Raw genomic sequence first — 27,872 nt, 5'->3', positions numbered from 1 at the left:
TATAGAAAATTTTGTAAACATTGTATTTCTATTGAAAATTTTGTCAAAATTTTATTTCTATTGAACATTTTGTCAAACTTTTATATCTATAGAACATTTGGTCAAAACTTTGTTTTTATAAAAAATCTTGGCACAATTTTATTTCTATAGAAAATTTTTATTTCTATATAAATTTAGTCAAAACTTTATTTTTATAGGAAATTTTGTAAAAATTATTTTTATAGAAAATTTTGTCAAAAGTTTATTTCTGTAGAAAATTTTGTCAACATTTTATTTCTATAGAAAATTTTGTCAAAATTTTATTTATAAAAATTTTGTCAAAAATTATTTTTATAGAAAATTTTGTCAAAAGTTTATTTCTGTAGAAAATTTTGTCAACATTTTATTTCTATAGAAAGTTTTGTCAAAATTTTATTTCTATAGAAAATTTTGTCAACATTTTATTTCTATAGAAAATTTTGTCAAAATTTTATTTCTATAGAAAATTTTGTCAAAATTTAATTTATAAAAATTTTGTCAAAATTTAATTTATAGAAATTTTTTCAAAATTTAATTTATAGAAATTTTGTCAAAATTTTATTCTATACACGCTCACAAAAAATCGCTTCTGTAACATATACTCCCAAACATATTTTGCTTCAAGCATATATATTTTTGGGTATTGCCCAAACATTTATATGTTTGATCTCTTCCAATATATAATATGTTTGAAAGCATATTGGTCTAAACAATATATGTTTGGGTAGTCTAAGTTCCAAACATTTTGTATTTTTGCATCCAAATTCAATAATGTTGTCTTCCAAAAAACAATATGTTATTATGTGAACATATAATATGTTTGGAAGCATTTTGCACCCAAAAATATTATATGCTTAAAAAAAATTCTCCCAAACAATATTGTGCTCAAAATTTTATTTATTTATTTATATATTTACAATCATAATGAATTATGAAAATAAACAGGTAATATAGGTGCTAACAACATAGGTTTTCGACCTGAATGCTCAAAATTTTGTTTCTGCCCAATTGTATATTCCCCCACATCTTTCTCACTTCCACAAAATTTTTTAGTTCTTAGCACCTTTTTCTGTAATACAAACATTGTAGAAGAAATTATTCAATTGTATGATTTTTTTTATTTTAATTTTACCTTTTGCCGGACGGGGATTCGAACAGCGGACCACACAGTTTGTAAGGATCAAAGAAGTAGCTGATCAATTGCCCAAGGAAAAATAAAATGTTAATTTTGTAATAACAAGCAACAACCACCAACTTAATTCAATATCGCTCCCTGTTAAATAGCGCTCCAAGCTACTAAACACATATATGTTTATAGGCTATTTCTAAATTAATATATGTTTGCATCCAAGCATATTATATTTACAAACATTTTATGTCCCAAACATAATATGTTCCAACATATTAACATATATGTCCCAAACATGTTACGCTAGTTTATGAACATTATATGCATGCACTCAAAAATATTGTGTTTAAAAATTTGTGTTCCAAACATATAATGTTTATAGCCAAACATATGAAAAACAGTCTTTTTCATCCGTGTAGAAAATGTGTCAAAATGTAATAAATGATTAATTACATTTACAAATTTCCGCCAATATTGATAATTAAAAACGAAACGTATTTCTTATATAGAAACGGTATAGTGTATAACATAGTCGGCTAGATCCTACATTATATCTGTTGCTTAAATATTTAATACTATGTAAATGCATATGGCAGATGTAAAGTGAAAAATGCCCAAAATACAAAAGGAAATATCGGCTTTAACAAGAATATCTTAATCAAAAATATTCGCGCCTGCTGTTCGAATAACGTGACTTCAGATGGCCTGCTAAGGCGAGGTGTTAATGTTATATGTATGGACACCATTTAAGGTCGGCTTAATACAGTGATTAACATGTTAATTATACTAAGGTGGTTTTTGAAGCGGTCCTTTTGAAAACCTCGCCAAGAAGAATGAGAAAAAAATGCCATTCACCCAAATTTGCGGAAGTTTTGCCATCAAAGGTCCACTACGGTTTCCTTTCATTCCCATGACTTGAGATACTACCACCACCACCGCCCAGATTAAGAAGAAAGCTTAACAGTGAGCAGGGCAGCAGCAAACATGTTTTCATGTTAATAAAATATGATCACAACATATGTGAGAGTGCAGAGAGTGTTTGGCAACATCATGTTAACGTTACAGATTACAGCCATCGTTTGGCCAGTTATGCTGCTGCAATTTACACAAAACTGATATGATATTCCCCCCTTCCGGTATGGTCATTAACTTGGTGCGTGTATAACCAGTACCCGCAATATTATAAAATGGTCTTAAAGCACTCCACCAGCACCACCAACTTCGACTTCGACAATGTTTTGATAACTGTTAATAATGTCGGACATGATTTTCAAATATTTTTATATTAATTTTTTTGTCTGTTTCGTATCGCATTTCGTTTTCGTAAGCTTTATAGCCAACCAGAACCAGTTTATTTTGGGCTTAATTCTACACTGAAAGAAAATGAAGTCCGCAGACATTGCATTTATGTATTTGAAGCATAAATTTCATAACCAATAACTTTTGTTTAATGATTTTGATTTGAAACCGTTAGTTAAAGATGTAAGGCCACGGTTGCCAAAATTGGTAGAATTCTACCAAACATGGTAGATTGGTGGAATTGTTGATGTCTTGGTAGATTTTGCAAAATATTCATCCACATTTAAGAGGTACTTCACAAATTTTCTCTAAAAATAAAATGATGACAAATTTTCGATTGAAATAAAATTTCGACAAAATTTTCTATGGAAATAAGATCTTGACAAAATTTCCTCTAGAAATAAAATTTTGACAAAATTTTCCATACAAGTAAAATTTTGACAAAATTTTATTTCTGTCAAAAAATTTGCTAAATTTTTCTATAAATATACAGTTTTTATTAAATTTTCTATAAAGTCAATATCTTTATACTATCAAAGTATCCCTTTTGTAGAAGTAGTAACTTTCTCTTTTTGGTGCAAACTAAAATTTTTTAAAACTTCCACATATTTACAAGATAAAATAAATAATAAGATAAAATAATAAAACATTTCTCTTGAACAAACATTTTTTTTTTTCAAAATACCCAAACAAAAAACTGGATCAAACACTGCAATATAAGATTTTTTTATTTGGTAACAGTTTCTTCAAATTATGGTAGTTTTTTTCTGGGTTGAGTGGCAACCATGGGTAGGTTAGGTTAGGTTAGGTATAGTGGCAACCCGAAATTTCAGGCTCACTTAGACTATTCAGTCCATTGTGATACCACAGTGGTGAACTTCTCTCTTACCACTGAGAGCTGCCCTATTCTATGTTAAGCTCAATGATAAGGGACCTCCTTTTTTATAGCCGAGTCCGCAGTGAAACCACTTAGAGAAGCTTTGAAACACTCAGAAATGTCACCAGCATTACTGAGGTGGAATAATCCACCGCTGAAAAACTTTTTGGTGTTCGGTCGAAGCAGGAATCGAACCCACGACCTTGTGGGTTTGCGCAAGGCGGGCATGCTAACCATTGCACCACGGTGGCTTCCGGCAACCATGTGTAAGGCTTGAAATCTCGATTTTTAGCATCAACATTTCTTTACAAGTACTACTATACTTGAGGTATTCATATAGACAAAAAAATACATATCATTCATTTGCGAATTCAACAGCTGTCTTTAGTTTACAAACAGAAGATTTATTTTTTAAATTACCCAGAATATTATTAATTTAATATAAAATTAACATTTGAACTTTCGGATTTCTTCGATTTAACTCAAGATTGGAAGATTTGAGATTTAGTGTAAACATAATATTACAAGCCGATCCCTTTTTGTCAGCGGCGGTTTTCAAAATTGACTGCATGGATCCCTGACATACTTACGAAATAAACAGAGATCCGAGCTTGATTGCCAATAAAAAAGCGTATTTTTTTCCCTGTGTAATAAAATCTTATTACAAGAAAAAAATTGGCCACCATCATCAAGCTCAAGCGAAAAAAATTTAAAATTTTTATGTTCACAATTTAAATTGAACATTGGCGGGTAACCAACCAACACTACATGGATCAAACAAAAATATTACGAGAGTAAATGCAGTTGCACTTGGAAACATATGATTTTGGCCGCAACATGGTGGGCTTGTAATCCACTGATTTGTTATGATTTTTACCGGCATTCAGTGCGGTGGTCACATGGCATGATACCTCCAAATGATTATTGTTTAGCCCAATTACTATCTGTGGTTAGCAGTTTTCCAGTCCCCCAGTAGTCGTCCCCCAATATGCATTTGGTAATAATTTGCATTAGATTTTAGTCTTTGCTTGGGATAGTAATAAATATTCGAATTTTTTTATCAAAAAAAATTTAAGTGCACATAAATACATCCATGAGTGTTGGTTAGTTATGACAGGATTTTCTGTTATCTGTGCTTTTTTCAACAGATGTTTAACCTCAAAATTATAACTTGTTTGTTTTTTTGTGGAATGTAGTTTTTTTATATGGATTTATGATCTCCCCAAAGATATGTATTATTTTTTTCCAATAGTCAAGTTCAAGAGTTAAATTTCGATAATATTTATTGATGGTAATAATTAAAATTCATAAATTACAATTGTGGTGACAACCTTGGCTACACACTTCTTAAATATAGAAGTTTTTTAAAAAATCAATTTACCTTTGCTTTTTCATTAATATTTTTTCTGTTTAAAAAAAGCTTCAATTGTCCATTTTGTTAGCAATAATTTTTTTTTATAAAAATTAAAAAAAAACTTCGTGCACGTGATCTTTGCTTACCTGCGACCCACAAATTGGTGACCCCTACGGGATCTTTGCTTACCTGCGACCCACAACAATTAAGATCATTTTTGCAGATAGCAGGGTCCAAAAAACACAGTTGCTACTTTTTTGAGCTAAACAATGTTTTATTTCGTGCAAACATTTGAAAATTGTATCACAAAATGTTTTTGTTTGTTATTTGGAGTAGAACTGTTGCCACTCGAGCCAAAAATAATCTACCAAAGCTTGCAGAAAATTTTACCAAAAAAACATCTTTTGCAAAAATTTTAATTTTATAGACAATATTGTCGACATTAAAATTTATATAAAAAATTTTATCAAAATTTTATTTCTATAGAAGTGGCTCCCTTTGTGGTACAACGGTTAGCATTACCCGCCTTACATACACACGGTAATGGGTTCAAACCCAATTTCGATCAAACACCAAAAAGTTTTTCATCGGTGGATTATCCCACCCAGTAATGCTGGTGACATTTCTGAGTGATTCAAAGCTTCTCTAAGTGGTTTCACTGCAATGAGGAACGCCGTTAGGACTCGGCTACAAAAAGGACCTCCCTTGTCATTGAGCTTAACATAGAATCGGCAGCACTCAATGATTAGAGAGAAGTTCACCACTGTGGTATCACAATGGACTGAATAGTCTTAGTGAGGCTGAAATATTCTTGTCAAAATTCTTTTTCCTTAGAAAATTTTGTCAAAATTTTATTTCTATACAAAATTTTTTCAGAATTTTGTTTTGAGAGAAAATTTTGTCAAAATTGTATTGTTATAGAAAATTTTATCACTTTTATTTGCATAGAAAATTTTGTCAAAATTTTATTACTATACAAAATTTTGTCATAATTTTATTGCTATACAAAATTTTTGACAAAATTGTCTTTCTTTAGAAAATTTTGTCAACATTTTATTCCTATACAAATTTTTGAAAAAAAAATTATGTCGATCATTTTGTTAAAATTTTATTTCTATATAATATTTTATCAACATTTTGTTTCTATAGTATATTTTATCAAAATTTTATTTTTATAGAAAATTTTGTCAAAATTTTATTTCTATAGAAAATTTTGTCAAAATTTTATTTCTATAGACAATTTTGTCAAAAATTTTTGCTACACAAATTTTTGATGAAATTGTCTTTCTTTAGAAAATTTTGTCAACATTTTATTCCTATACAAACTTTTGAAAACAAAAATTATGTCGATCATTTTTTTATAATTTTATTTCTATAGAATATTTTATCAAAATTTTGTTTCTATAGAAAATTTTGTCAAAATTTTATTTCTATAGAAAATTTTGTCAAAATTTTATTTCTATAGAAAATTTTGTCAAAATTTTATTTCTATAGAAAATTTTGTCAAAATTTTATTTCTATAGAAAATTTTGTCAAAATTTGATTTCAATAGAAAATTTTGTCAAAATTTTATTTCTTAGAAAATTTTGTCAAAATTTTATTTCTATAGAAATTTTTATCAAAATTTTATTTCTATAGAAAATTTTGTCAAAATTTTTTGCTACACAAATTTTTGACAAAATTGTCTTTCTTTAGAAAATTTTGCCAACATTTTATTCCTATACAAACTCTTGAAAACAAAAATTATGTCGATCATTTTTTTAAAATTGCATTTCTATAGAATATTTTATCAAAATTTTATTTCTATAGAAAATTTTGTCAAAATTTTATTTCTATAGAAAATTTTGTCAAAATTTTTTGCTACACAAATTTTTGACAAAATTGTCTTTCTTTAGAAAATTTTGTCAACATTTTATTCCTATACAAACTTTTGAAAACAAAAATGATGTCGATCATTTTTTTAAAATTTTATTTCTATAGAATATTTTATCAAAATTTTGTTTCTATAGAAAATTTTGTCAAAATTTTATTTCTATAGAAAATTTGTCAAAATTTTATTTCTACAGAGTATTTTGTCAAAATTTTATTTCTATAGAAAATTTTGTCAAAATTTTATTTCTGTAGAATATTTTATCAACATTTTGTTTCTATAGAAAATTGTGTCAAAATTTTATTTCTTAGAAAATTTTGTCAAAATTTTATTTCTATAGAAATTTTTGTCAAAATTTTATTTCTATAGAAAATTGTGTCAAAATTTTATATCTATAGAAAATTTTGTCAAAATTTTATTTCTATAGCAAAATTTTGTCAAAATTTTATTTCTATAGAAAATTTTGTCAAAATTTTATTTCTATAGAAAATTTTGTCAAAATTTTATTTCTATCGAATATTTTGTCAAAATTTTCTTTCTATAGAAAATTTTGTCAAAATTTTATTTCTATAGAAAATTTTGTCAAAATTTTATTTCTATAGAAATTTTTTTCTAAATTGTATTTCTATAAAAAAAATTGTAAAAAAAATTAAATTTAAAGTTTATTTCTATAGAATTCTACCATTTTTGTTAGAATTGTACACTCTGTGGCAACAGCCCTTCTCCTATTAACCCTTACACTACCGAAATAAAACTAATCTTAAAAACTTTAATTTTTCTTCTGTTTTTAATAGCATGTAGAACAAAAATTGTAATTTTGAGGACCTACCTCAATTACTTCAAGAGCTATATGAGTTTGTTCTGAAAATATGATCCTTCAATTGTGACCAAATAGCCATACGTATATAAACACTATTTTGCCTATAATATATTTCGAAGTGTGAGAAAAAATACAAAAAAGAACTCGAACAAATATCAGCTATAGTTTTTGTATGAATGTCCATTTATGAGAGACATACAGTAGAAAAATGGTCTCAAAAGTTCGTATTTTTCGTTTATTATTAAAGAAATTCATAAAAATGCTTTTTAGTGCTCACCAATATAGAAAATATTTATAGGTTATTTAGATTAAAGCCTCTACTTTAAAATAAAATCGAGAAATAAATCGTAACTAAGTGGGGAGTTAGAGTTTGGTTTCGTTTTCGAATGTCTTCTGTAGTGGACATCGGTAGTGAAAGGGTTAAAATCCTAAAGGGTCGTTTTCTCATTGTATTGTTTTTATTTATCATGTCGATAAAACAGCTGATTCCATACAAAATTTTTACTAACCGATAGTCTATCCTCCGGTTAAGTATTAATGGGAGTATGACACATTTACGGCCATTTTCATGTAGTTCCGTTAGGCTTTAACTGCCAGTTAACAGAAAGTAAATTGCCAATATCTTTTATCCAGGTAACTTTAACTGAAAAATTTCTAGCAGTTATGCTCCTAACTGGCATATAGAATGTATAGACAAGATGACAGATATGTCTGTAGTTTGGTTTAAAAGTTAGTTAGCTAATGTAGCACTAACGGAGCTTCATGAAAATGGGGGTTAGATGAACACGCTTTGCATTATATTATAATGAAAAAAAAAAAAAAAAAACTTTCAAATTAAAGAAAACAATAGAAATTCGTTTTATTTCATTTATGTATTTCCCACTTTAATAATTTTTATTTTTTGATTAACGGTATTTTATTTGATGACTCTCTCACTCTTCCACTCATCTCTATTTCAGCAATTCTACAACGTTCTACAGTTGATGTGGGACGTATAAAGGTTCAAGGCGTTGCCACCTGTCTGTATTTATGCATGGATCCATGTGGTGCTGTTTATGGCTCGGTAAGTATAATATCTTCCCAAAAAGGGGGAAAACACACACACACATATTTACATATTTATAATATATTGTGTAGCATGCTTATTTCTGATCTAGTTTGAAAACAAAAAATCTCAACAATAGAATGCAATTTATTTTAAGTTTATTTGTTTAATCAGAAGATTCAAAGAAAATTCCAGCTTTAGCGCTTCTTTTGACTATGACTTCAAGAAGTTCCATAAAAATCACATAAATTTAAAGAAAAAGCCCCAACTTCCAATGGAAAGAAGATGGAAAAAATCTCCATCATTTATGATGTTTTATTTGATATGATGTCAATCAAAAGCATAATCCTATTAGGGAACAAATAATTTTTCTTCTTTCTTCGTTAGGAGCCTAAAAAGGGGGTGGAGGGATTTTAACCACAACTTAATTAAAAATCAATTTTGTTGAATGACCACACTATGGGCTGGTGTTATCACGAGAATTCTGTGAGTTTTGTGGTTACTCTTTGTGGCAATGACAATAAAGACGAAAACAAATTGAAACACCGATGATGATAATGCCACAGAACTTATGTGGCGCCTTGGATCTTTGCTTGGGCCACTTCGTGAGGGTGATCAATAGAATTCCTATTAAGTCAAGAACAGGTCTTAATCAGAACATTTTGCCTAAGATGTTCATTGCTTGCTCGAGAGACTTGATATGGCTATGGGTGTTTGGGCAAGGTTATGAATTTACCATGGTTACCATGATTACCACCAAATGGCCATACACACATGGTTTGTCCAATCTGTGTCATCATCACAATTGGTGGTGGAGTACCCATTTTGGGTAAAACAAAAACAAAAGGGTCACTATGTAAAACAAACCGACTTGAGACAATTTTGACGCCTGTCTGGTCCTAGCTGTTTTAGTGTTTCCGAAAAAAGCACTATCGCTATGACAGGATAATAGCGATAATGGTTGTTTGGGCTAAATCCGTCGATGAGGCAAATGAATGCTCAGCTTAACATTAATTATGGAATCTTTTCAATGGTAATTGGTTAGATTGTTCAAAATATTTGTGGTGTACTGTGTGTGTGTGTGAGGTATTTTAATTTGTGTTCTTCGTTCTTCTTTTCGTTTCAAGAAAAACCCAAATATAAAAGGGTAAAAGTAAACCATGGGCGGTCTGTTGTTAGTCTTTTTCGGATGAAATGTATTTCGGTTTTACCAACAGAGAAACAAATCATTGATTGTGGAAATATATTTCAAAATATTTTTAATAGATAAAATTCCATCCGCCTATCGACAGACGCTATGGATATGTTTGAACGTATTTTTATATTATTGTGGGAGAAACCATTGAATCCTGCAAATCGGTATTGAAATAAGACTCACAACCACATAAAACAGGCGGCATTATGAATATGAGCCCCAAAACCTAAATGAAGTAGGACACCAAAAAGGTGGAATGACATACCATGTGGTCGTGCGTGCGTACGTTGTATTCGAATGCGTTGACGAATACGATTCTTCAATTGAGATACACAGCATGCGTCGGAACACCAATAAAATTTCTGATTACATTCCTCGCCTCTGCACTTTTTATTATGTTTTTATATTCCATGCGCTTTTTAAAGTATACGATGTAATGTGTTTTTTTTTTTAACTTCCTCAATAGTTCCTCGTATATATTTTAAATTGTTTGTCGTTTGTTGATTTGTTTACATGTTGTTTAAAAGTGGAATTAAGGTAGAATTACATACCATGCGTTCAATGCGTCCGATGATTGAAGAGTTGAAATTTCTCTTTGAAATCAAAAGCTCGAATAGGCTGCCGCAAACAGAACAAGTATATACGGCCGTAAGTTCGGCCAGGCCGAATCTTATGTACACTCCACCATGGATGGCGTAGAAACTTCTACGAAAGAATGTCATCCACAATCGAATTACTTGGGTTGTGGTATCTTAAAACTTCTTAACATCGTTTTCTAAATTGTGAGTTAGTCCATGTGATTATGGACTTATATGGACCACTTTTGGCATGGTTCTTAAATATCATATACTACCACAACGTACAAAATTTCAACCAGATCGGATGAATTTTGCTTCTCCAAAAGGCACCGGAGGTCAAATTTGGGGATCGGTTTATATGGGGGCTATACATAATTATGGACTGATATGAACCAATTCCAGCATGGTTGTTGAATACCATATACTAACATCACGTATCAAATTTCAACCGAATCGCATTAATTTTGCTCTTCCAAGGGGCTTCGGAGGTCAAATCTGGGGATCGGTTTATATGGGGCCTATATATAATTATGGACCGATTTCGACCAATTTTTGCATGGGTATTTGAGGCCATATATTAACACCACGTACCAAATTGCAACTGAATCAGATGAATTTTGGTACTCCAAGAGGCTCCAGAGGTCAAATCTGGTGATCGGTCTGTATGGGTGGTATATATAATTATGGACTGATGTGGACCAATTTTTGCATTGTCATTAGAGACCATATATTAACACCATGTACCAAATTTCAGCCGGATCGGATGAAATTTGCTTCTCTTAGTGGCTTCGCAAGCCAAATCGGGGGATCGATTTATATGGGGGCTATATATAGTTATGGACCGATATGGAACAATTTTTGCATTGTTGTTAGAGGTCGTATGCTGACACCATGTACCAAATTTCAGCCGGATCGGATGAAATTTGCTTCTCTTAGAGGCTCCGCAAGCCAAATCGGGGGATCGGTTTATATGATGTGGCCCATTTTTTGCATGGTTGTTAGAGACCATATACTAATACCATGTACCAAATTTCAGCCGGATCGGACGAAATTTGCTTCTCTTAGAGGCTCCGCAAGCCAAATCGGGGGATCGGTTTATATGGGGGCTATATATAATTATGGACCGATGTGGACCAATTTTTGCATGGTTGTTAGAGACCATATACTAACACAATATACCAAATTTCAGCCGGATCGGATAAAATTTGGTTCACTTAGAGCAATCGCAAGCCAAATTTGGGGGTCCGTTTATATGGGGGCTATACGTAAAAGTGGACCGATAAAACCCATTTGCAATACCGTCCGACCTACATCAATAACAAGTACTAGTGCCAAGTTTCAAGTCGATAGCTTGTTTCGTTCGGAAGTTAGCGTGATTTCAACAGACGGACGGACGGACATGCTCAGATCGACTCAGAATTTCACCACGACCCAGAATATATATACTTTATGGGGTCTTAGAGCAATATTTCGATGTGTTACAAACGGAATGACAAAGTTAATATACCCCCATCCTATGGGGGAGGATATAAAAAATCAACCCTTCCATGAACGGTCGGATTGACGCATGGTGTGTAATTCAACCTTTACATACCATGCGGTGCGTACGTTATATGCTATTGTCGAAAAAAGTTAAAATGTGGGAACAACTATTGTTTGAGTTACACGACAAAAGTTGGAGAGTAACTTCATTTTCTTTTGGAGGTCCGTTGGCATTATAAAAATAAACTGCTATGAATATAGGCCCCATGAAAATGAGTCTCAAAACCTAAATGAAGTACAACGTGGGCTCAAAAGTTAAAATGAGCCCTGATGTTGCTTGGGTATCTTTCAACTGTTCGGGTTCATTTTCATAGGGTTCTTATTCGTAATGAAGTGTCGCCCACTTTTGGGGCTCATTTTCATAGGCCCATTTTCATCCCGCCTTTGAAATATACCCCACTTTTTTTGGAGTGGGCGGATGCAATTCCAATGTTATTTAATTTGATTTTGAGACTTTGTCAAACGAATAGAATCCAACGTGGTGAAGCGTCACCCAACATTCGCAGGTCTGCTTTATTTGGGACTTTTTCCCTAGGGTCAATTTTCACCCTTCCGCAGCAGGCCCCAAATGTGGGGCGATAGTTCATATTAAATATGAACCCCAACTTAATGTGTCTTAAACATGAAAAACGACCCCAAAAATAATTAGGGCTTATTTTCACTCTTATTTAATTTAATTTTGAGACTTTGTCAAACGAATAGAATCCAACGTGCATATAAATTCTCTTATGTGGTTCCGCCAGTTAGGGTTAATTTTTAAATCAAAAGCTAAAACGAGCCCTAAATTGTGTTTTAAGGTCAATTTTAATGATTTAGTTACATTATGTTGGGAAGCTACATAGGGAAGCGTCACTTAACAGGTCTGCTTTATTTGGGACTCTTTTCCCTAGGGTCCATTTTCATCCTTCCGAAGCAGGCCTCAAATGGCGAGGCGATATGTCATATTAAATATGAACACCAACTTAATGTATCCTAAACCTGAAAAACGACCCCAAAAATAATTAGGGCTTATTTTCACTCTTGATTTAGGGGACTGTGTGAAAATGAACCCTAACCGCCCATATCACTTTGGCATCGTGTTGAGCAAACTTGAAGCCACTCTGCATACAAACAAAAAAAAATTTTTTTGTGATTCAATCACGTAATGGTTAGTTAACGGATTACTAGCGGAGCTTTATGAAAATGGGGGTTAGTCTTCCGAGTTTGATTAAAAAGTTAATTTTATCAATTAACTTATTAATTGAGAATTTTTCAACAACTTTTTAATTGCCTGATTGCATTTTGACAATGTAACGTTTCTTCTGTTCACAATGTCTATTTATTGTGTTTATTTTCTTAAAAATTGTGGAATTAAAGTTAATAAAGTGTCATACATTAAAAATTTAGGACTCCACGTATTTTCTATTGTTGTATTTAAACAGGCGATGCCAGTATTGTGGAACTTTCTATATGTTCTGGATAAACGAGTATAGATTGTGGCCTCTATCCAATATTCAAAGAAAACAAATTGCTCCAAGTTATGTTAGATTTTGGAAAGGATAAATGTTAATTATTCTAATTTTCCACTTTTAATTTTAATTTCACAAATTACCAAAAAAATAAATTTAGCGGCATAAATTCAAAAAAATAGTTACGAAGTTATATTACAATAAAATACCATATGGCATATTACATTGGCGCCAATATCTTGGCAATGGCTCTATAAAGAACAAAAAACAAATGAAAGACTTTCCGATAGAGTATTGAACTAAATTTCACAAAACAAAAACTCGAAGCAAGTGCCAGATAGATGCTCTAAATTAAAAATTGTCAATTTAATCTAAATCCTTATAATTTCCATCGCAACAGGACTCACATAGAGGCTAAGCGAAATCTTTTGAACATTGCCATTGTTTCTATTGTTTTTTCTTCAAAATAATAACAAATGGCATATCCATTGAACAACCCCATTGCCGCATATATACTTGACAAGGGTACGGAAGGACACACCATGAGATCCTTTTTGAAATTCTACCGATATGCCAATGATGATGAGTATGACGACGACGACGACAACGACGACGACATCACTTATCACCACACTTGGAGGAAAAACAAAAAAACAGTGAAAGTTTGATGAGGGAAACAATGATACTGAGAATCCTTGCATCAATTTGTGATCACTACAATCCGATTTGAAAGGTATCGGTTTCAAGGATATTAAGAGTGTGTAATTATTGTTTAACAAATACAACACTTAGGGGTTGGGATGGATATTTTCGAACCCCGGGGTTTTGCCATTGAAATGGCATTGAACTTGTCACTGTATTGTTATTTTTGTGTTATCTTTTGTTTCTATTTTGCTTTTTTTTTGGGGTAAAATGTGTTATTTTTCTACCCAATTTTTGTGTGGCTAATATATGACTTTTGCGGGCAGTAATATTATTTATGATGTGTTTTTTTCTTTGTTTCGTTTACTCTACTTTACCTCTATCATCGAGTAACAATAGAAATTTGAGATATTTATTATTATTTCACTTAAAAATTATTCGAATCTATTTAGTTTTCGTTCAAGTAGTGGCAATATTGAATTTTCTCATTTGATGAAACTTCTATATGAAACTACAGCGTAATAGTTAACCCTTGATGAGACATTCTGGGGATTGTCTGTTTTTTGTCTATTTTCTCTAATTTATACTCATGGGAAATATTTTTATTCTTTTTTGGCAAAAATGTTTATGTTATTTTTTGTTTTGGAGATTAAAAACAAATTTAATTTTAGGGCCCATTTGCATTACAAACCCAGCAAAAAAAATTTGGAAGTTCTTCCAAAGCCACAACTTTAAAAGCACTTCCAGAAGATGCACTTCCAATGATGTTCTTTATTTTAACTGCCCAGGAAGTTCTTTTAATTCAATTTTTTATAAATTGGTTTGTATGAAATACTTCTAATGGGTAATTTTAACTTTTTTTTTTGTTTCAAATAGGTTAAAAACAGAGTAAGAATTCATAAAATGGTACAAATCATTTATATTTTGTCGAAAAAATGCTAAATACAATGAAAAAATTCTAAAGTTTTGAAAAAATTCTGAATTTTTGAAAATATTTGAGGTCAAAAGTTTCCGACAAGCGTTAGAATCAATTAAAAAGTATCAAAAAAAAAATTATAAAAATTATTTATTTGACAAAATATCACAGAATTTTTATACCCTCCACCATAGGGGGGGGTATATTAACTTTGTCATTCCGTTTGTAACACATCGAAATATTGCTCTAAGACCCCATAAAGTATATATATTCTGGGTCGTGGTGAAATTCTGAGTCGATCTAAGCATGTCCGTCCGTCTGTTGACTTAAACTTGGCACAAGTGTTTGTTATTGATGTAGGTCGGATGGTATTGCAAATGGGCCTTATCGGTCCACTTTTACGTATAGCCCCCATATAAACGGAACCCCAGATTTGGCTTGCGGAGCCTCTAAGTGTAGCAAACTTCATCCGATCTGGCTGAAATTTGGTACATGATGTTAGTATATGGTCTCTAATAACCATGCAAAAATTGGTCCACATCGGTCAATAATTATATATTATTTATTATATATATAATTATATAGCCCCCATATGAACCGATCTCCAGATTTGGCTTGCGGAGCCTCTAAGAAAAGCAAATTTCAACCGATCCGGCTGAAATTTGGTACATGGTGTTAGTATAGGGTCCCTAACAACCAAGCAAGAATTGGTCCACATCGGTTCATAATTATATATAGCCCCCATATAAACCGATCCCCAGATTTGGCTTGCGGAGTCTCTAAGAGAAGCAAATTTCCTCCAATCCGGTTGTAATTTGGAACATGGTGTTAGTATATGATCTTTAACAATCGTGCCAGAATTTGTCCATATCGGTCCATATTTATATATAGCCCCCATATAAAACGTTGTCCAGATTTGACCTCGGGAGCATCTTGGAGGAGCAAAATTCATCCGATCCGGTTCAAATGTGGAACGTGGTGTTAGTATATGGTCTTTAATATCCACCCAAAAACTGGTCCACATCGGTTCACAATTACTATATATAGCCCCCATATAGGAAATTTTGTCAAAATTATATTTCTATAGAAAATTTTTTCATAATTTTATTTTTATAGAAAATTTTGTGAAAATTTTATGTCTATAGAAAATTTTGTCAAACTGAATTATTTACGTATTTGATCGATCTTTTTATACCCTCCACCATAGGATGGGGGTATATTAACTTTGTCATTCCGTTTGTAACACATCGAAATATTGCTATAAAACCCCATAAAGTATATATATTCTGGGTCGTGGTGAGATTCTGAGTCGACCTGAGCATGTCCGTCCGTCCGTCCGTCTGTTGAAATCACGCTAACTTCCGAACGAAACAAGCTATCGACTTGAAACTTGGCACAAGTAGTTGTTATTGATGTTGGTCGAATGGTATTGCAAATGGGCCATATCGGTCCACTTTTACGTGTAGCCCCCATATAAACGGACCCTCAAATTTGGCTTGCGATTGCTCTAAGAGAAGCAAATTTCATCCGATCCGGCTGAAATTTGGTACATGATGTTAGTATATGGTCTCTAACAACCATGCAAAAATTGATCCACATCGGTCCATAATTATATATAGCCCCCATTAACCGATCCCCAGATTTGGATTGCGGAGCCTCTAAAAGAAGAAAATTTCATCCGATCCGGCTGAAATGTGGTACATGGTGTCAGCATATGATCTCCAACAACCATGCAAAAATTGGTCCACATCGGTCCACTATAAGCAGTCCACGTATAGCCCCCATATAAGCAGACCCCCAAATTTGGCTTGCGAATCCTCTAAGAGAAGCAAATTTCATCCAATCCGGTTGTAATTTGGAACATGGTGTTCGTATATGATCTTTAACAACCATGCCAAAATTGGTCCACATCGGTCCATAATTATATATAGCCCCCATATAAATCGATCCCCAGATTTATCCTCCGGAGCCTCTTGGAGGAGCAAAATTCATCCGATCCGGTTGAAATTTGGAACATGGTGTTAGAATGTGGTCTCTAACAAACACGCAAGAATTGGTCCATATCGATCCATATTTATATATATATATAGCCCCCATATAAAACGTTATCCAGATTTGACCTCCGGATCCTGTTGGAGGAGCAAAATTCATCCGATCCTGTTCAAATGTGGAACGTGGTGTTAGTATATGGTCTCTAATATCCATGCAAAAACTGGTCCACATCGGTTCACAATTACTATATATAGCCCCCATATAAACCGATCCCCAGATTTGGCTTGCGGAGCCTCTAAGAGAAACAAATTTCATCCAATCCGGTTGTAATTTGGAACATGGTTTAAGTATATGATCTTTAACAACCGTGCCAGAATTGGTCCATATCGGTCCATAGTTATATATAGCCCCCATATAAACCGTTCTCCAGATTTGACCTCCGGAGCCTCTTGGAGGAGCAAAATCATCCGATCCGGTTCAAATTTGGAACGTGGTGTTAGTATATGGCCGCTAACAATCATACCAAAATTGGTCCATAGCGGTCTATATTATATATAGCCGATCTCCAATCACACAAAAATTGGTCCATATCGGTTCATAATCATGGTTGTCACTCGAGCCAAAAATAATCAACAAAAATTTTATTTCTATAGAAAATTTTGTCAAAATTTTATATTTAAAGAAAATTTTGTCAAAATTTTATATTTAAAGAAAATTTTGTTAAAATTTTATATTTAAAGAAAATTTTGTTAAAATTTTATTTCTATAGAAAATTTTGTCAAAATTTTATTTCTATAGAAAATTTTGTCAAAATTTTATTTCTATAGAAAATTTTGTCAAAATTTTACTTCTATACAAAATTTTTTTCAAATTTTATTTCTATAGAAAATTTTGTTAAAATTTTATTTCTATAGAAAATTTTGTCAAAATTTTATATTTAAAGAAAATTTTGTCAAAATTTTATATTTAAAGAAAATTTTGTTAAAATTTTATATTTAAAGAAAATTTTGTTAAAATTTTATTTCTATAGAAAATTTTTGTTAAAATTTTATTTCTATGGAAAATGTCGTCAAAATTTTATTTCTATAGAAAATTTTTTCAAAATTTTATTTCTATAGAAAATTTTGTCAAAATTTTATTTCTATAGAAAATTTTGTCAAAATTTTACTTCTATACAAAATTTTTTTCAAATTTTATTTCTATAGAAAATTTTGTCAAAATGTTATTTCTATAGAAAATTTTTTTAAAATTTTATTTCTATAGAAAATTTTGTTAAAATTTTATTTCTATAGAAAATTTTGTTAAAATTTTATTGCTTTAGAAAATTTTGTCAAAATTTTATTTCTATAGAAAATATAGAAATAAAATTATGACAAATCATAATTTTATTTCTATAGAAAATTTTGTGAAAATTTTATGTCTATAGAAAATTTTGTCAAACTGAATTATATACGTATTTGATCGATCTTTTTTGATTTAATATATACCACGTATAGACTTACATACAATTTAGAAGACGGTGTTAGGAGGTTTTAAGATACCTTGCCATCGGCAAGCGTTACCGCAACTTAAGTAATTTGATTGTGGATGACAGTGTTTAGAAGAAGTTTCTACTCAAGCCATGGTGGAGAGTACATAAGCTTCGGCCTGGCCGTATATACTTGTTAATACTTACATACTGAGTAATCATTTCAAAAATAGAGGTCCAAAAACCAATTTATTTCAACTTTCCTATTTTCAAAATAAACGACTTGATTGGATTATAAGCTTACAAATATTTTGAATATCATTTGAAAGAAACTATTGGCTTCTGACATAAGAATTAGTCTTTAAATTTTTTCGTCTTGTTTTATTCAATTTAATTTTATATATATTCCATAAAAGCCGATGTATTCTAATAGAAACTATTTCCTTCTTCTCTTTTTGGAGTTACCGCTTTCAATTACTCTATTTTTAGAGTTATTCTGGATTATTTCGTATGTTAGATTTTCGAAATATCCATAATAATGATAACGCTATCAAGTAATTACCCATGTATTTGAAGATTTACCATTTCGGTTTTTTCTAGATATTTAGTAGCCCTTTTTGCTTTTTTTTTAGATAATCTTTTTGTTAAAGATAGCCAAATAGCTAAACACACAAACGAAACCGTCATTATCACAGGATGTTAGCATATCTTAGACGCCATCGATTGAGATCAATAAAAGAGCATAGACGTTCTGGATAAATGATTTTCCAAATAGGTGTGAGCATTCAATAAACTATCCTAGTTTATGTGACATTTTGACAGGTGGATTTGGTAACACTGAATCAGTGAATTGAGCATCTCCGTGTGTGTGTGTGTGTGAATGGCTTTCATGCGATGCTGTAGATTTGCCGGTATTCTTAGTATCACAAGTAGCCGTGTTAAATAGAGATTTTATATTGAGATAAGTCAGCGGGTAGCCTTTGTTCTTAAATTGTAACAAAAAGGTCGATTTAACAATGAGAGATTTTTATTGATTATTACTACATAGGCTGATTGGGGGTATTTTTGTATTATTTAAATTTGCGGGAAAGTGTTTAAAGGGTAACAATGTTGCTTTCGTTTTTGATCGATACTTATGTACGGTTAAAGAGGTACCAAGCTGGAGAAAATTTAATAAATACCGGCTATATAACCGTCATTTAGATATTTTTTTAATCATAACTAACTAAGTATAGGATGAAAATTAGGACCTTCATCTTTAGACCAACAAGTAAATGCACAGCTTATATATAGCAACTGATGATTCGGAATCGATCAGTTTAAAGTTAAGATTATCCTAAAAGAAAAATTTACATTGGTTCAAAGATGTTGACATTCCCTTAAGGATTTAGCCAAAAATGCAGATTCTTAAAAATAAAACTTCTTTAAAATAAAACTTAATTAATAATTGTCTTTTTGTGATGAATTAATAATGCTATTTATGCAAAAACAAATGACAAATTTTTTTACTTCAACAAAAAAAAAAAAAATAATAAAATAAAATAAAACAAGTATATACGGCCGTAAGTTCGGCCAGGCCGAAGCTTATATACCCTCCATCATGGATTGCGTAGAAACTTCATCTAAACACTGCCATCCACAATCGAATTACTTAAGTTGCGGTAACGCTCGCCGATGGCAAGGTATCTTAAAACCTCCTAACACCATCTTCTAAAATTGTATGTAAGTCCATACGTGGTTATATTAAATCAAAAAAGATCGATCAAATACGTATATAATTCAGTTTGACAAAGTAGACATAAAATTTTGACAAAATTTTCTACAGAAATACAATTTTAACAAAATTTTCTATAGAAATAAAATTTTAACAAATTATTCTATAGAAATAAAAATTTTCCATAGAAAGAAAATGTTGACAAACATTTCTACAGAAATAAAATTTTAACAAAATATTCTATAGAAATAAAATCTTGGTAGATTATTTTTGGCTCGAGTGGCAACCATGATTATGAACCGAATAAAATTTTGAAAAAATTTTCTATAGAAATAAAATTTTGACAAAATTTTTTATAGAAATAAAATTTTGACAAAATTTTTTATAGAAATAAAATTTTGTTAGATTATTTTTGGCTCTAGTGGCAACCATGATTATGAACCGATATGGACCAATTTTTGTGTGATTGGACCAAATTTGGTATGGTTGTTAGCGACCATATACTAACACCACGTGCCTAATTTGAACCGGATCGGATGAATTTTGTTCCTCCAAGAGGCTCCGGAGGTCAAATCTGGAGAATGTTTTATATGGGGGCTATATATAATTATGGACCGATATGGACCAATTCTGGCACGGTTGTTAAAGATCATATACTAACACCATGTTCTAAATTACAACCGGATTGGATGAAATTTGCCTCTCTTGGAGACTTTATATGGGGCTATATATAAATATGAACCGATGCGGACCAATTTTTGCATGATTGTTAGAAACCATATACCAATATCATGTACCAAATTTCAGGCGGATCGGATGAAATTTGCTTCTCTTTGAGGCTCCGCAACACAAATCTGGGGATCGGTTTATATGGGGGCTATATATAATTATGGACCAATGTGAACCAATTTTTGCATGGTTGTTAGAGACCGTATGCCAACACCATGTACCAAATTTCAGCCGGATCGGATGAAATTTTCTTCTCTTTGAGGCTCCGCAAGCCAAATCTGGGGTAATTATGGACCGGTGTGGACCAATTTTTGCGTGGTTGTTAGAGACTATATACCAACACCATGTACCAAATTTCAGCCGGATCGGATGAAATTTGCTTCTCTTTTAGGCTCCTCAAGCCAAATCTGGGGATCGGTTTATATGGGGGCTATATATAATTATGGACCGATGTGGACCAATTTTTGCATGGTTGTTAGAGACCATATACCAACACCATATACCAAATTTCAGCCGGATCGGATGAAATATGCTTCTGTTAGAGGCTCCACAAGCCAAATCTGACGGTCCCTTTATATGGGGGCTATACGTAAAAGTGGATCGATATGGCCCATTTTCAATACCATCCGACCTACATCGATAACAACTATTTGTGCCAAGTTTCAAGTCGATAGCTTGTTTCGTTCGGAAGTTAGCGTGATTTCAACAGACGGACGGACGGACGGACATGCTTAGATCGACTCAGAATTTCACCACGACCCAGAATATATATACTTTATGGGGTCTTAGAGCAATATTTCGATGTGTTACAAAGGGAATGACAAAGTTAATATACCCCCATCCTATGATGGAGGGTATAAAAATGGAAAAATCTTACCTCAAAGACATACGACTTTAAAAGAGGGACGCAATTTTTTTAAAATTTGTGTCTTAAATTTTATTAAAAGCCAAATTATTGAAATACAGATTATAAACATTCATTTAATTAAAATTTCATTATTTTTCTTTACCTTAAGGACAATTAGTCTTACCTCAAAGATAATCGACTTTAATTAATATGCGTCCCAGATTTCTACGATTTGTGTCCTAAATTAACCCTCTAATGCCCAATCCCGCCTTTAGGAAGCTTTTAGTAAAACCCACATTAAGACAAGAAAATGGGTAAAATAAAAAGAAAACTTAGTTTAAACTGTGCAAGAGGCTTTGCAACATATACTGCGTTTTACCGTATACATTTCTCTTGTTAAGTTTTCTTGCTTTTGTGTCGTTAACATTGAAAATTTAATCCGCTGGCAAAAAACTTGGGGCATTAGAGGGTTAATACTGTGTAAATAGCTTGTCCTACAATTTAAGTTGAATAATCTTTCAATATCAATCAATCAATATTTTTGCAATTTAGGCCTGTTATATATGGGAAGCTCATTTTCCAGTTTTTTTTGCTGAATTGTGAAAAAGGAGGATTATCATCCGCGTTTTGAAGCAGGAGTTATATAAAGTAGATTTATTTTATATAATTATAAATAAATTAAGTTTATATTAACGAAGTTTTTAAATTGATTTATTTAATTTTATTCTTAGTTAATATTATTTGATGACCTATTATGAAATTTGTTTAATTTAATTTATATTTGTATCTAATTAATAATACGGTAAATTTATATTTTTTCAATTAAATTAAATTATTATTTATTAAGTATAGCATTTCTCAAAAATTTATATAATTTTCCCTAACCTCATAAATAATAAAGGTTTTTTGAGTTTAATTTTATATTAATATTTTTAAATTTTATATTAACTTTATTCAATATTTCGACCAAATTTCAATTTAGAAAATGATTAAATAAATAAAATTAATATAAATAAATATTATTAATAGACATTTAATTTAGTTTAATTTAATTTAATTCAATTTAATTTTTTTCAATTCAGATTTTCCTCATTTCAGATAAATTGATATTTAAATTTATTTTGTATTATTTTATTTTATATTATTTTGTATTATTTTATTTTATATATTTTACATTTGTTTATTTTATAAGATAGATGATTTTTTCTTATACTCTTAACAGTTGAATTAGTTGTCATAAAAATTTCTAATCCCATGAAAAAAAAAAAAAAACAACACAAAACCTTTTTCAATGTCTAGAATTTCCATGTTGCCAACTCATTCAAGTTCATTGCAATTCAAAAATCACAAACAATTAACAACATTGAACCAATTTTGTTGACAGTCAATTAAAATTGTTTCTTCGTATTTCATGAGTTCGAAAGGGGTGACACAAAATGATTGAAGTAGACACCAGACATACCCAGACAATGGTCTTTTTCCTAGGGGGACCAAAGTGATTCCATCAAAACAACAAAAACAAAAGTGTTTAGGAAAGGCGCTAAATTTAAAATACGATGCCTTACCATGACTCAATGATGATTATATGATACGGAGACAAATGTTAACAACTAGAAAACCTAATTAAATTCATTTTTGTTTTTTCATTTTTAATTTCCACATTGTTGTTCTGTTTTGGGTGAGGGGAAAAAACGCCACAATTTCAAATGGTTGGTTTCATGTTCAAATATGTGTAATAATGGCAGATTGATGTCATAAAGTTTCCTTGCGTCTTTTCTCATTTTCAAGAAAAATCAACCAGTTGACGAGAGTCCAGGACATTAGAGCTATTTTTGAAATTTGTAGCATATAAGCAAAAAAACAAATATCTGGCAATAAGTGTGTAAGTACACTCAGCGAAAGTAGTACCAACCCAATAAACACAAACGTTTGAAAAATGCTAAATTTCATCAATTTTTCAAACATTTTTTCAAAGGATTAGGGTAATATTCAAGTTGAGAAATTGTTGAGAAAATCGCGTTCTCAACAAAAAACAGACATTACCCTTAACAGTGAAATTCAACACATTAGCAATAATATCTCAAGTGTTATCCTCAAATTGCAATGCATCGCTACTCAATAATTTGTCAAACAATTTTCGATGCGAGTCAAATTCAAAATTAACATCGTTGCAAATACTTTTCAACCTAAATTTGTATGAATGATATCCCCACTTCAAATTGAAAGTCAAAGCCAAAATTCTATGAATTTTGTATAATTTATTCATTTTCATCAAAATAAAATATATAATAATTCACTACACTACATAATACACTACAATACCAATCGATAAATAATAATCTTATTAAACATACAGTATGTCAAGAAAGTGTTTTGACAATAGGATAAAACTTATGTTTTGTTCCAAAATTAAATATAATTTAATTTTAAAAAATATTTTATTATGTATTTTGCAAAGTATACATATTTTATTTTTCTCAAAACGAATTAACAACTCGATTTTTACTTCAATTATTTCTGGAATTTGAAATATTTGGCAATGTCAAAAGACTTTCTTGACATACTGTATCAACAAATAAGAACAAAAAAAAAAAAACAACAAAACTTTAAATATCTTAAACATTATTAGTAAACACTTTTGCATTGATAATTCCTTTTCCTTCCTTTTGGTGTCATAAAACATCATTAAAATTTATTAACAAGCGGGCAATTTGAAATTAGGAACGTACTGGACCGCGTGTTAGAATTGATTTCCAGCAGAAGGAATTCACAAAACATCCATTTTAAACTGATAATAGCATATGAATTAAACTGACGATGTGATGCCCATTTTCATCCAGAAGTTGTTGATTTCAACAATTTGTTGTTTTTAACAATTTTAATTGGTTGCACTTGTAATGTTTCTGGAAACTTTTTCTTGTCGATAAGCCACTCATTTTTCATTGGTCAGCTTCTTAATGTTTGCAAGAATGTAGCATCCAAAGATTTTGGTTTTCTGCAAAGAGATTTAAATTTAGTGACTTCTCTAAAGTGTTGATTTAATTTTTCATATTGACGTACCAATTATTATAAACTATTTGAAGCAGTTCCAGTTAATTGTCCACCATTTTTTCATCGGTCAGCTTTTAAATGTTTTCAAGAACGTAGAATCCATAATTTTAGTTTTCTGCAAAGAAATATACATTTAGTGACTTCCTTAAAGTTTTATTTCATTTTTTATTTTCACTTACCTATTTTTATAAACTATTTGGTTATTTGTCTAAAATTTCCCATTTTTTTATTTCTTGCAATAGACCACGAACTTCGTTGCACAAATAAGTATTGAAAACCACATGGGTTTTTCGTTGCATTTTAGGGTAGTGTTTTGTCAAAGTTTTCTCATATTATCTTCAACAACTTTTCAAAGAGTTCGTCAACATTTTGGCAAATTGGAAGTAATTCGCAAACAATTTGAAGATGTATTGAAGATGAGCTATTTCAAGTCAAGTTGAATTTATGTTGAAAATTATATTTACCCTCAAACTGAAAAGTTGTTGCATTTGAAAAACGCTCATCCTGTGTTTATTGGGAAAGATCTAAGATAAGGTTGGTTTTCTTTTAGTAATGGATATCTAAGCCGTGACGGATTAAAAGAAAACAGAGTAGTCGTTAATCATGTCCAAAACTGTGCAACACTGGCATCAGCTGTTTAAAAACAATCACATAAAACAAGTGAAATCTTATAGTTTTAATGTATGAAGTGCTTAACTGTGTTCATTTATGGCACTTTACCATTTTTAAATTGATGTTAGTCCGCAAATTAGTCACAATAAATTCCTATTGTGAATCGAAGAAACGCCACTTTATCAAAATGCAATCTGGCAACATCGTCGCTATTTGTTCTGATGAGATGTTCTGCATAACAATTGTTGCATAGAACACTAAAAGAAAACAGGCTTATATATAGCCAGTTAACCCTTTCACTACCGATGTCCACTTAGAAGGACATTCGAAAAAGACAACAAATTCAATTTTCCCACTTGGTTTCGATTTATTTCTCGATGTTATTTTAAAGTCGAGGCTTTAATCTAAATAAGCTATAAATATTGTCCATATTGTTGAGGTCTAAAATACTTTTTTATAAACTTCTTTAACAATAAACGAAAAATACGAAAATTTTAAACAATTTTTCTACTGTATGTTTCTAGTAAATGGACATTTATACAAAAACTATAGCTGATACTTTTTCGGGATCTTTTTTGTATTTTTTCTCACATTTTGAAGGATATTATAGCGCTTATTTTCGTAAAGCCATTTGGTCACAATTCAATGATCAAGTTTTCAGAACAAGCTCATATAGCTCTTGAAGTAATTGAGGTAGGATTTCAAAATGACAATTTTTGTTCTACATGCTGTTAGTACAAGTAAAAACAGAAGAAAAATAAAAGTTTTTAAAATTAGGTTTATTTCGGTAGTGAAAGGGTTAAAGATGCCACAAGAAAGGATACTTGCACTGTCCCTGAAGTTAATTCTATCTTTCTCTGACTCTCTGCGGTATCGTTGGTTTGCTGGAAATTCGAAATTGCGACTTTAGGATTTGCATAATCTCCTTCCACCTGAGACTGTCAATGATGAAGAGCTACATCTGTGTTTTTTTTAGGACCGTTTAGGTGAGTCTTCCACGATTTGGGAAAGGTTACCTCCATTTGATATTTGTTGCAGTCGTTCCCTTTTCTCGTTGCTTCCTTCGTTAATTCTATAAGTATCCCATTGGTGCAGACTTCAACTTTGAGACAAAAGCGAACTCCTCTGATGCTTCATCAAAAATGTCATGCTCTGGGTCCCGAAACCTCGATTTTAGGGCTTGAATAAAGATGCCACAAGAAAGGATAATTGCACTGTCCCTGAAGTTAGTTCTATCTTTCTCTGAGTCTCTGCGGTATCGTTGGTTTAGCGTCTTAGAATACGCCTTAGGTACGCTGGGAAATCGAAATTGCGATTTTAGGATTTGCATAATGTCCTTCCACCTGAGACTGTTAATGATGAAGAGCTACATCTGTGTTTTTTTTTAGGACAGTTTAGGTGAGTCTTCCACGATTTGGGAAAGGTTACCTCCATTTGATATTTGTTGCAGTCGTTCCTTTTTCTCGTTGCTTCCATCATTAATTCTATAGGTATCCCATTGGTGCAGACTTCAACTTTGAGACAAAAGCGAACTCCTCTGATGCTTCTTCAAAAATGTCATGCTCTGGGTTCCGAAACCTCGATTTTAGGGCTTGAATAAAGATGCCACAAGAAAGGACAATTGCACTGTACCTAAAGTTGAAGTTGTTGAAGTTAGTTCTATCTTTCTCTGAGTCTCTGCGGTATCGTTGGTTTAGCGTCTTAGAATACGCCTTAGGTACGCTGGGAAATCGAAATTGCGACTTTAGGATTTGTATAATGTCCTTCCACCTGAGACTGTCAGTGATGAAGAGCAGCATCTGTTTTTTAGGACAGTTTAGGAGAGTCTTCCACGATTTGGGAAAGGTTACCTCCATTTGATATTTGTTGCAGTCGTTTCTTTTTCTCGTTGCTTCCATCATTAATTCTATAGGTATCCCATTGGTGCAGACTTCAACTTTGAGACAAAAGCGAACTCCTCTGATGCTTCTTCAAAAAATGTCATTCTCTGGGTCCCGAAACCGTGAATGTCCTTCCAACTTAGTCTTCAAACATGCTGAACAGCCACTAAGTTGCCGGTTAATCTGTGTTTCCATTGGATTCGTTTATTATGACCGGTTTGTGAGTCTTCCAAAGTTTAGGGAAGATTCCCTTCCCTTTGGAAGTTGCCCCGTGTGTTTTCTCCTTCTGCTTCTTTTCTTCTGAATATATCGCGTTGCGGAAGACTTCAACTTTAATACAGATTCGGAATGCTCTGATGCTTCATTCTCGTGCTCTGGGAATAGTGAGGTCACATTCCACATTATCTTACCACTGAAGCATAGTTCTTTTAGGGAAACTCTAAGGGGTTCGATTTTATATATCATCTCGTAGGCTTTTTTGGCCCTATGAATTCATTCTTTTCGTTGCCCATGATTCCTTACCTTACAGTATTCCCCTCTCGCAAGTTGGCGTTCCATTGGTGAAATGACGAGTATCCGGGGGCATTCACTATAGAGTATCCAAGCAGGTTTCTTATTTTTCTTTTATTCAGTGTATTTTTTTCAGTGTAATTGCAGCATTTGTAATTGCACATAAATTTACATTCTTGGAAATTAAAATAGTTTCGCTAAATATAATGTTGAGAGTATCTCCTCCATCAGTCAGTTGCATACATCATTGGGGAAAATTTTGTTTTCCTTCTCAGTGGGGCGAGATTGCTTATGGCGTTGATTACGGAGGGGGATAAACATGGCTTAACATGTCCA

The 27,872-nt window shown here is 31.6% G+C and overlaps 1 protein-coding gene across 1 annotated transcript in view; it reads left to right on the top strand.

The window, feature by feature from the left end:
- Positions 1-27,872, top strand: part of bnl (fibroblast growth factor branchless) — a 302,142-nt gene that overhangs the window by 237,508 nt on the left and 36,762 nt on the right. Inside the window, exon 3 of the mRNA XM_075290776.1 lies at positions 8,327-8,430. Within this exon, the coding sequence (XP_075146891.1) occupies positions 8,327-8,430 (104 nt within the window). The remainder of the gene's footprint in view (positions 1-8,326; positions 8,431-27,872) is intronic.

This window comes from Haematobia irritans, chromosome 1 (genome assembly GCF_050003625.1).
Source record: "Haematobia irritans isolate KBUSLIRL chromosome 1, ASM5000362v1, whole genome shotgun sequence".
In the NCBI taxonomy this organism is placed as follows: domain Eukaryota; kingdom Metazoa; phylum Arthropoda; class Insecta; order Diptera; family Muscidae; genus Haematobia; species Haematobia irritans.
The sequence above is the reverse complement of the archived record's forward strand: the minus strand, read 5'-3'. Positions and strand labels throughout refer to the sequence as shown.